Source organism: Parambassis ranga, chromosome 16 (genome assembly GCF_900634625.1).
Source record: "Parambassis ranga chromosome 16, fParRan2.1, whole genome shotgun sequence".
NCBI classification, from domain to species: domain Eukaryota; kingdom Metazoa; phylum Chordata; class Actinopteri; family Ambassidae; genus Parambassis; species Parambassis ranga.
In genome coordinates, this window is record NC_041036.1 from 11,135,130 (window position 1) to 11,147,177 (window position 12,048).

Sequence of the window (12,048 nt, forward strand, 5' to 3'; positions counted from 1 at the left end):
CCATAGGAATTGGAACCCATCAAACATTGACAGGGATAAAACAAATGATAAAGCAATTATTCACACCAAAATAAAATTAATGGTAAATAAAACATGCACGTCAACCCCCTTATAATGACTGTGCTTTTGAGTTTCCTCTTACTATAAAAACTCTAGGCACTGCCCCTTTAGTGCAATAAAGAAATAGACCCCAGGTGGATAACTGGTACAACTGGCAGATCAAATCTACAGAACCATCATTTCTTACTCCACTGGTAAATGTTAGTCTCACAGATTAACACATAAAAATAAAAAGCCGGCAAAACAAAAAGAAACAAATAGGCCTGTCGTGATAAACAATAAATCAATTAATTGCACGATAAATTAAATGGGCTTGATAAGTTTTTCGGCAGCGATAAATTACATTTGCACGCTCGTTTGTTTTCCCCTCTCTCTCTCTCTCTCTCTCCCTCTCCCTGCCAAAGAGGCTGGATGACAAAAGGCATCACTCCGGTGCGTCATAGCGTGTAAAGTGTGCAAAGTCCGGCTGTCGGACTTTATATGGCCCGTGGCTTCTGTCTTAAAATGTGTCAAATCAACAGGTTTTTCTTATTTTTTAACTCATTGTGTAACGTTTACAGGATGTTCTGAGCAGACCACGGTCAGCTCGCTGTCTGCGTCGCCACGGTGTGCCACAGCGATGCAGGGTTTGGACGCTGGTTACAGCAACACAGAGAGCTGTGAAGCTGCACAACACCGGTCCCACACTTTGACAAAATTCACCACGACACTAAACATGCTTATGTATACAACCCGCTATCAGAGAGAGTCCGCGTTGTACGAGTGAAGTCCTCTGCCTTCTTACTGGCGGCACTTAGGGCAGCGCCACCCATTCTAGTTCTATTGCCCAGTCCTTTTGTGCCATCTCTGCTATCAGTTTCTTTTATGTGTTTCTGTCTACATGGTGGCATTTTTAAAACTCACTGAAGCTGTCTGCAGCGGCCTGATGCGCATACACACACGCAAACGGGTGCGCACACAAACACCTGTGCGTACAGGTGAGCCCACCCCCAGCCGCAGGTAGAGTGCGTGTTGTTGTTTGGCTCTCTGTTGCTCATGACGTGCTAGTTGGTTTGACTTAACTCCATTGACTATGCTCAGATAAGCCATGGTAATAGGCCTACCACTACTCATAATAATAATATCAACATTAATATTAATATCATTATTAATAATAATAATAACAATAATAGTGTTGAGGATTGGGGGCCTTTCCAGTATTAAATGTTCTTTAGAAATTAAAGTTTATTGATCTTTGAAAGGATGTACTTGCATTATATGTCGTTATCATTATATTAGTTGAACATGGTCTCAAAACGACAATATTATCGCCTATCGCAATAATTTCTCTTGGCAATTAATCGCCCAGCAAAATCTGTTATCGTGACAGGCCTAGAAACAAACCCCCGTTGCAGGCCTGAGTGGAGTGGATGCTGAGTGTGAGTTACCTCGGATCAGATGTGGTACAGCTCTGTTAGCGGAGCAGGAAGCCAGTCCCGAAGCCAACAAAAGTCCAGAATCAGTCCAGGAATGGCGGAAAATCCATATCCGTTCAGAAAGTGATGAAGTAAGGAAACGCCAGGTCTCCCGCGGCGCCAGGGGAGCCACCGTGTTTTCCTGGTAACACGGGGCGCTATCTGGTGAAGCCTGGATTGCCGATGCTAGCAGGTCGCTAACTAGCGGCTAAGCGACGTACGTAGAAAGTTCAGTAAATGCACTCAAACTATCCCATTCAGTCTGACGTTACAAGACGCTTTATAAGCGTGGTTTAGTGTTTAGCTCATGTATTGTAGCTAGTGGCTCCAACAACGCAATATTACAAGGAGTTATACTAGCCTGCTTCGCTCCTTTCGTCTCCCTTTCGTTTTTTCTCGCCTTGACCTCTCAGCCAAAACAAAACGTAGTCCCGCCCACTTAACCAATCATACGACTAGAAAACTGATGTCCACCTGAGCAGACCAATTACAAGAAGATAAAGAAAACAGATACGGTTAGGCTGTGTGCCTCAAACATGTCAAACAAACAAAGGTCACATTTCTTAAATAAATATATATTTCAGACCCCCCATACTAAAATCTCTGTTAAAAACAATATTTTTGTCTGACAAGCATCAGTTTTGAACTCAATTGTGAACTTAGGCAGTCGCCTATGTTGCCGCCTTCTGGAGGGGGCGCTGCTGCAGGTAGAGAACCAGCAGGATGGATTTTGTCTCGAAAGGAGCGAGTGGTCTTGTGGGGTTGGAGCTGCACTTCCATCTTGGCTTGGTTTAACTGAGTTGCTTGTGTAACTGAAACTAGTCATGCCACATGTGACATAACACATTTTGTGTTTTTCATTCTAGCTTTCATGATACAGGTAACCAATCTTAGCTCTGGCCAGTCTAAACCAGGGTAAATACCATAAGAGCAGGGTTTAACAGACAGGGATTCATATGCATAAAAGACAAAGAGCATTATGTTGCACCTCAGCTTCTGTTGTCTAACAGGATTGAGAGAGTGAGCCCTCCTCATTTGTCTGCGTGCATTTAATCTGCATCTGAAGCAGCCCCTTTGGTGAAGGCTATTACAGCCCACTGACAAGAGCAGGAGGGGAAGTGAGGCAAACATCAATGATGAACTAGTAATAAATAAATTCACAGACATGTTCTCCCTCTCACATGTTGCTTGGACAGAAAAGCACTGCCACAAGGGATGTACTCAGGCCACCCGGCTAAAGATGTGGCATTAAATATACCGTCAGAGGACAAGAGAGGAAGAACAGCTGCCATCAGGGAGCGATGATAAGAGGCTCGTGTAGCTAGCTATTCTTCCACCTAAAATGCAAGGACTGGATTTGGCCATTTATGGTAATTACAGTCAGTTGTTGCCACTTTTGAGACACACGTCAAGCTCAACACAATATGCAGCACGGTTCAGTGTGTCCCTGTTTTTCTACTCATTCCAGCAGATTACCATCAAACATGGAGTTTGAAATGCCACAGAGCATCAGTGAACTCTGTCTTTAAATAATGCTTAAGCACAGTCCAGTTATTGTTCACACATAGTATGGTGTGACTTCTCTTTTCTGTTTTTCAAAAATGCATCTAATATTTTCCTCTCTGCGGCACAATTTTTTAGACTCTCAGCAGCAGCTCTTCAAACAATGATGGCAATACAAAGCATCGCTCAGCCCATGTGACTAATTTTGGCCATATTGTTGATGCTATATTGGAGTGTTCTACATTGCTGCATGAAGCTGTGACAGATGACAGGCTGGCTGTAACAGTATGCAGTGTGAACATGGACCTCACTGAGAATTGGTGTAGTCTTCCCTCCTTTGAATGACACAACAGCATCAAATACAAGCCTCCCTCAACGCATGTCGTGACCCTGCCGCTCTGGTCACACAGCATAGCAGACAGCTGACAGGAGGGCAGGCAAAGTCCCTCACTCCACAAACGCTCGAGCAGCTGTCACCGACTCTCACCTTCAGCAATCTTAGCTGACACAGAACAGGTGAGGTGCAGTGAGAGGTGGAAAAAGGAGCTAAAGTGAAGTGACAAAGAGAAAGAGAGAGGTAGAGAATGTACAAAAAGAGAAACAGACACAGATGGTGCGAAAGAAAGGTGAGATGATAAAAAAAGAAGAAAAGGACAAAAAGGGAAGTTGCAAGTGCAGGAGTGAAATTCACAAACAGCTGCAAAAGAAATAGTGAGACAGTAACAGGGTATGAATTATTCTGTTGTTACTCCATCTGACAGCTTTCTCCAAAGACACATTTTTGGTGAACTGAGGTTTTCTTCAGGTACAGATGAGCAGCCTGACCTGTGGAATAAAATATTAAAGAGTTCATATCTGCATGCATGTAGATCCCAGGATTCAGCCCACATGACAAGACAACATAATCCCCATTGCTCCGTGGTTCAGGCACAGCATTAAAAGTAAAAGCCCGAGAGAAGGATGAAGAGAAATAGTTCTTTTGCCTCTTTAATTAGGTTTGAAGGTTGTGAAAGACCAGAACATGACACTGACAGTAGCTCTCTCTGGGCAAAAGACAAGACTTTTAAACCCAGAGACCAATTTGTAGCCAAGTCAGTCATTCTCACTCTCTCACTGACCTGCAGGGGGATGATAGTGAGAGAACAGCAGTTTGTCAGATTCTATTAAATGAACATTTAATGCAAAATGCTCCCAGAAAACTATTTGAAATAAAGAATAGCAGCAAAAAGAAAGAGTTCCACGAGGTTTAAAGTTTGAGAAGTATGCATTTTGGCAAATTAGATGAGAAGATTAAGCTAAGCTAACCAGGTAGCATCTGGTTTGCTTAGTTTACAAGTGAAAATTCAGAAAAAGAGGACAATTTTTTTTAGAACATAAACAAAAAAAACATGATCTGATCAACTAAACTGCTGATCAGCTAAGTGTGTTGAAGTTGACCAGACTATATCAAACATGCTTAGATAATTAGGTGTTATGGCTCGACTGATTCTTTTTCTTTCCTCACTGGTTAATCAAATGCTGGAATCGTGTTTTTAAAAAGCACACATTATTAGGGCAAAATTACTGAAACCATCCCAGGAGCATGTGAATGCAAAATGTCTATCCACACTGATTAGAGCCCAAATTTAATTAGTTACAGTCTGTAATTTGGCCCCTTTAAGGTAATTTGTAGCTTACCTCAATCAGGCAACAGCGTGCACAGAACAGAATATGTTTCTGTTCAATGTTTGGTTTGGTTTGTCTGTTGTTTATTCTCAAGTGTAATGCACATTGAATGGTGCCCTCAATAAAACAAATAAGAATGATTGCATGTGGGAGAGTGTGACTATTCTCCACAGGCTGAGGTGCTAAATGAAATGAGGACATTGCGAATGACACTACATAGGTGTGAAAGACAAAGTGTTGAGAAGGAGTAGCGTTGCGGGCCATGTTTTCATTCAGGATGCAGACAGCAGGTTTTTTTTTTCCACCTAGCATAGCATTACTCAGCCATGGCAGAGCGAAGATAGGTTGCAGCTACGGGCTGCATGAATCGGAGGACGCAGGGCTCCAGGGATGTCAGGGAGGAGGACTGGGGTTACAGCGTCCTGCACTCGGGGGGTGTCTGGTGTGGAAGAGAGATGAGAGAGCAGAGGACGACTGTGTTCTCCCCGAGGTTAATGTAGTACTATCAGTTGCACAACTGTCCCCTCATAGTTGCATCTATTCCAATAACTGCTGGAGGAAAGAAAGGGAGAAAAAAGCCTAAGTGAAAGATGATAGAGGTAGATCAGTGTGGAGAAGAAGGGCAAACTGAGAGCAAAACCTTGAACACAAACAGGGAAAAACATTCTTCTGAGAGATAGACTTGTTTTGGCCTTGAAAGTTGATAGTAGGTTTCATTCAAGTCAACAGAGTGTATTAAAGGTGGAAAAACACTTAAAGTAACATGTGTAAAGGGTTGTCATAGAAACAAATACAGAAAACAATCATTAACTGTGTGTGCATATGATATTTATAATGACTGGTGTGCTATTCTTTCTCACTCGTTGTTCACTGCCTGTAAATGAAACCAAACAAGATGTCTGCTATTTCTGAAGTTTGTCAAGGATCACAATGAAGTATGATTGATGGTTGTTGTCGCTCGTGGCCGCATTTTTCTGCTCTAAATAAACCGAAGGATAAATCCAGTTGCTCAGCCAGTCCCTCAAAGGGCTGACCTTTTGATAAGCCCATCTCTCAGATTTATGGCAGCTTGGAGAAGCTTTATTGCCACAACCTAGAAATGGCTCATGTTGACATAAGATCATTTACAAGCTTCTCCACAGAACCGTCAAGGCTCAACATCTCTATATGTGCACTAACAACGAGAGATTATCCTTGAAGTGTAATAACTTCAGCTGCTGCTTCACCTGAGATTGTGTCGTTATCAAGAGAGGAATGGCAGAGACACATTTCTGTGCAAAACTTTGATATTTTAGCACTGCAGCCTCGCCAGCTTCCTCTGGGTATTTGCTTTCTCTGGTTTTGCCTTCTTTTATTTTATGTGGCTCTTTTGTGGCTGCCCCCAGCAGGTCTAAGTCAGCCGCCGCCGGATGCAAACCCCACAAGTGGTACAGGTCAGAGCACTGCGAGTTAAAGGTGGCCTTTGTTGGTGGTGGCAGCGGAGCATACTGTGGTGCTTGTAACAGCAAAAGAGTGAGCATGATAAAAAGGGAAGGTGATGGTTGAGTCGCTTCTCTGATTCTGGTTATCTTTCCCAGGCCTCCTCGTTTGCCTGAGTGATCCAGGCTGGAACCATCAGCAGCTCCCTCACCTTCACTTAGTTCATGTGAACCATGACTTTCACTGAGCTGAGAACACACTGCTGAGATAAGGGCCCAAGTCAGTCTGACTGCGGGGATGGAACCGGTGAGAAAACATGGTGGGTGGAGCCATCTGGCCAGCTCCTCTCTGTCCTCGCTCTGCTGAGCACAAAGCTGGAGCGACCTGACTCTCCTGCTGCACTATCCAGCAGAAGTTGAGTACCACCAGGATAGGACAAGATAATGTGACAATGACAGATTCTAAGTTTTCACATTTCACCTTGTGCATTGTATAAGGGAAATGCACAGAAATGGAGAATAGCAGTCTTTTTACAAGTCTGTATAGTTCTAAAAAATCACTTATAACCAGATCTTTGTCCTGTTTTCTAAAAAGCCTGCAGCATTATTTTAATGCCATGTAAAGGATACTCATCTTCTCTTTCAACTTATTGACTGGGGTTCGAGCAAGGTCACCCGCAAAAGCTTTTGTGACAATATTCTCCCAGAGAATATTGGATTTTATCTGCATCTGTTAGCAAAGCATTTGGCTTGAAAGACGAATCATTTTAACATTTAGTGAGATACACCACTGTGCTTTGAAGAATGGCATTCTGCCAGTGTTATAACCTGTATCATGTCTCTATATCTGGGAATATTTGGCAACAAGCAAGCACATTTTAGAGAAACAAGTCCCAACAACTACCTAACAGAAGTATCACAGAAAAACAAAAGAATAGTGCAGGAACAAAAGCTATTTGAATAAGCCAAGACCTAACCTAAACCAAATAGATACTAAGAAAAAAGGTTGTGTTTTGCAGCGGTTATCTGCTGTGAGAAGTAACAGATCACAGTTTAGCTATATTAAATTAATAGATTAATTACAGAGTGAACCTGCTAGCAGAATAGAAACCATGTGCAATTATTACTATCCATTACCAGACATATCTAAGGCCATTTTTTAAATAAAGAATTTAACATTTATTTCTTTGATGATACTTCTATGAATTCATTTTTTGTTTCACTCTATCCTGATGCATAAGAATGATAATAAGAACCTTTTTTCATTACACAGCCACAGCTCATCCTCCTCCTCTGAATCAGCTGACGCTGTTGGACCTCACTGCCGTTACATAGAAACACTACATAAGAGTGTATCTGCTGGAATCACAGGGGAGACCAGCGAGAGGCCAACATCCATCGAGCCTGTCAGTGAAGGAACAGGAGACAGGAAGCCCAGAGAGACAAGACAAAAGCCCTGCTGGACCTCAGCCTGCAGTGATAAGTTACCATGTTATTACACCATCAGAATTAAATGATAAGATTCCAATTACCTGCTAATTTCCACCATCGGTAAAATACAAGAGGTAAAGGATAGGAAAGGATTTTATGTTACAATGGCTTTCTGCAGGAGGAAAAGGGAAATCTTACAGATAGGGCTGGTTAAATAGTCTGCTTATCTATGGCTCGTTCTCCTCACTGACATAAATAAAAAGTCTCATCTTCAGGAGACACATGGTGCATAATAATAAAAAGCAATTTAAAAGCAAATCCTTCTGGCCAACACTGTGTTCAAGCAAACAGTAGGGGGGCATGTTCTCTAATTAATCTGACTTGTCCCTCCACTAAACACTGGATCAGTTTGCAGGACTACTACATTATTCAACATAGCCGTGGGTGAAAGAGGAAGTCTGTGGTCTGGAGTCACCTTACTGTGGCCGAAAGAGCAAAGCAAGAGAGATGGAGAAGGATGTGTGTCAGAAATGAAAGTAATGGAAAAGGGTAAAGGTAAGGAAATATGGTGAGAGATTAAAAAGAGGGGTAAGATCAAATGGTCAGTGCAGTTCAAGGCGACTGGAACTGCTAAGAGACCACATCCGTGGACAAACCGCAGGTGGGTCAGAGTCTGATAGACAGGAAGTCCATGTTCAGCTGTCACTTCCCTGCTTCTGCTGACAAACCAATCAGTAAACCACACATGGATTTTTGAGCTAGGCATGCTTTTTGTTTGACAGAGCATCCAATAATATGTGGAACAACAACACGCCTTTTTTTCCCCTTGTTCTTTAATTGTTAATCCTTCAGAAGAAACCCCTTCCTGGCCCTGATATACATCTGTCTTCTCAGTCTGTCTCATTAAATACACACTTTGTCCCCACATTTACAATGGTCAAAAAACACAGTAGTCATGTACCGTTGGTTCAAACAGAAAGAAACAGGTAAACTCAAGGGTCCTATGCTGGCAGTTGGTGTCATTTGAATGTTATACTTTCTATGTCCATGAGTATGTAAGGGTCCACGTGACATAAATTCCATCATCACAGAAGTCAATGTTATACTGAGCAAACATGTCTGCCAAGCTAGACGGGCACCAGCTGTGCATACATCAGAAATACACACGAGACGCAGAAATTATAACATTCACTTCAATCAGTCATAATAACAAGCTTTGGAATGGTTAGAGTACATGAACTTACACAGTTGTGGCTGCTGGATGAATTAAATCACATAGGTGGCAATATTTTTAAATCAATGGAAATTAAATGTAATGCACACATGCTTCAATGACCATATATCCTTCAGGGCACAGCTCATAAAACAGGTGGCAGAAAAAAAATCACAACATGGTCATTTATAGCACATTCAGCTTTGTGGTTATGTAGTGGTTACTTACTTTACTCTGGGCAAACATATAGTATATTATTCACATAGTATTCACATAACATAATATACATCTATATGTACACATTCCAGCTACCCTTGAGAAAAAGTGTCCAGGCACTTCCTCCAGCAACCTTTTTGCCAGATCACAGACTACACTGTAGCTACCTCCTTCTTCATTAGAAACAAGCTGACTCTGTGGGCACCTGGAGATGTTGGTATACTGTTAGATTTGTCACATACTCTGGCACCTGAACCAGAATGTGTGAGCTGCAATCTAGTAGCAGAGTTCGCCTAGCTGCCATTTCTTGGCTTCAAGGTGTCTCTCCTTGTTTATTAGGGCAGGTTTCCTAGTGATGCCTTCACTGCTCTCTGTGAAAAACCTGCACTTAAGGGAGATTCAAAAGGTCCGGCGGAACATGTTTTAAAGGGTAATAATGGGACTGCAGAAGAGTTATTTTTGTGGTTCTGGAACAAAATGTTAAAAAAATACAGAGGAAAGCTCACTGTGATCATTATGTGTATCACACATTCCAGCCTTCCATTGATTCTGGCATGCAGCTTCCAGTGGTGTCCAGGCTGACAAATACTGGATGTGTATTTTGTCCATCAAGTTTGCGTTTTTGATATATTTTACTAGTGCTTCTTTTTTGACCCACTCCTACTTAAAAAAATACAACAATATGTTCAGCGGTGACATAAAATATCCCATTTCCCTCTGCACAATCCTAATGCCCCTTTTTTATTTATATATATGTATTTATTTATATTACACCACTAAGAACAACAACTAACTTCATGTCAAAATTTTCAAAATGAGCCCCCTACCTAAAAGGGTTGTTGGCTTAGCTTGCTTTGACATTTTACAGTACAACCAAATGCCGCAGACAACAAAGGAGTAAAAGAGACTCAAACCTGTAACGCAGCACTGGTTTAGACACTTTACCACAGCATTAATGGAACATCATTATTTCACACCAACACTATGGCATGTTTCTAATGCTGTCCCTCCCTAATGCTCTTTTTTTTTTTTTTTTTTTTTTTTTAAATCTCTTCCTCATTGAAAATCACTTTGGAGCGGGAACATTAGCTGATGCAGTGTACAGTTTGTTGGCATATATCAAGATGAAGCTGTAGAACAAAAGTAAAGGATTCAAGGCAGTCAGTCAGTGGGATTGGCACTGTGATGTAATGAGACGGGCATCTCCCATGACCCACTGCTGTGGTCCCTGGAACGCCCACCTATAGCACACATGGTAATCCAGCACAAACATGTATGGCAAAATACAACACATCGCACTACTGTACAGTTTCTGCATCAATACTGTGGAATACAGGGCTGGTCTATCCTTATGCTGTAGGTCTCTTGGGGTGTTTTGTACACCAGTATGATGATCTTTGTGATTTAGGTACTGAATTATTCAGTAATTTGAATGTGTCCTATCGTTGGAGAATAAGGCAGTTTATGGTATGATAGATAAGTCATGCCACAAACACAGTGGACTGCTGTAGCTCTTAAAGAGAGAAGGAAATGCTTCTGTGTTTAGACAACTGCTGTACCTCTGGAATTACATCCAGCCTCCTCATTATTTGAGTGAAACGATGAAAACACAGCCAAGGTGACCCTTCTCCAGAGCAGACGGGTCCATTTTGTAGCTCCGAATATTGTTTTTTTTTTTTTTTCTTTTTTGTTGCTACAGAAACCCTTAGCACAAAAGAGCTTTAGTCCAAGAGGCAAAGAGGACCAAGAAAAACACAAAAAATATCAAAAGAGATAAACATCACCAACAAGGAGGAAATCACAGCTGTACATTAAAGGTTAGAAGTTAAAACCTTCACTATGTTTTCTTTTCTTTTCTCTCCTTCCTTTGCAGTCTTTTCAGAGCCAAGTCCACATGTCCAAACATTAAAGTCGGGTGGGAAGGTTGGGGGGGGTGGGTGTCACTGGGTGGCCTTAAATCAAATCTCAGGCGAGTGGGATACTGCTGCTGCGGTAAACATTTAGTTGCTATCTGCCTTCAAAGCAGTCCAAGTACTCCAGGACAAGGTCATAGCAAAATCGATACTGGTCCTAAAGAAAAATACAAGAATCCTCAATTAAAAAACGGAAAACGGAAAAAAACAAATAGAGAAAAGCTCATAAAAGCGTTATTTATAGATTCATACACGTTCTTACCAGAGACTCCACCATGTTGGGTTTGCAGTTGCGTAGAGTTTTGACAGCATAGAAGATGTCCACCATGTTCTGGTATTGGATCATCTCAAGAAGGATGTTGCAGGCACAGAAGGTCCCACTACGACCACCACCATTGCTGATAAAAAGAACATGATCAATTTTCTTCTTTCTGCCACATGAAATGCTGCCTTACTCTGCAACATATTGTTTGTGTTCTCCATAATGTATATGAACAACATACAGTAAGTGTTTAGTGCAATCATAATGCAGCAGCAGTTTAGGCCACTGCTCTGCTAATTTAACAAAAAACAAACATGATGTAACAATTTACATGATGTATTTATTGATCCTCTTTTCAAAAGGCAGAGCTGGGACAGTGTGCAGCCACTGGCTTAGTTACTGTGCCAGGCAGTGATGGAGCTGTGGCTGTGTAGACGTATGGTAGTTGTTGCTTGGACTTCAGCTGCATTTGTATTTCTCCTATAAGCTGAGATAGTAACACATTGCTGCTCAGTATTGTTGACCACGTCATTTTACAGTGCAGACACGCACAAATACACAAATACAACTACTGCATGATGACGTGTTATAGACCCATTATAAAATGAATGTGTCCCAGCCACCACCATGACAACCGGAGCACAGCCATGGCTGCAGACACAATTACACTGACAGGCCATGTCGTGCCATGGCTACAGTCATAATCTCAGCTACAGTCTGTCTCAATTAGTCCCAGCATCTGTCAGTACAAGAGCTGTGGGAACCAGCACCTTCATTTATCTAACCGAGCCTCATACTGCGGCCACAGTCAGCAGCAGTCACACAAGAGATGGAAGGCTATCTCTATATGGATCAGAGGTAACGCAAAAGTGATTGCAAGGTTCAGACTACCTAAGGAAAAAAATTGTGATCA

General features: G+C 41.9%; 1 protein-coding gene across 4 annotated transcripts in view; it reads right to left on the minus strand.

The window, feature by feature from the left end:
• Positions 1 to 10,812: 10,812 nt before the first annotated feature.
• The window catches only part of ptprub (protein tyrosine phosphatase receptor type Ub), a 133,817-nt gene continuing 132,581 nt past the window's right edge, over positions 10,813 to 12,048 (minus strand). For 3 of the 4 annotated variants that reach the window (XM_028424919.1, XM_028424918.1, XM_028424920.1), the window contains 2 exons: positions 11,136 to 11,271; positions 10,890 to 11,030 (listed from right to left, as the gene is read on the minus strand). In XM_028424919.1, the coding sequence (XP_028280720.1) occupies positions 10,968 to 11,030; positions 11,136 to 11,271 (199 nt within the window). In that variant the 3' untranslated portion in view covers positions 10,890 to 10,967. Of the gene's footprint in view, positions 11,031 to 11,135; positions 11,272 to 12,048 lie in introns of all 4 variants that reach the window. The other variant, XM_028424917.1, reaches the window with a different exon arrangement.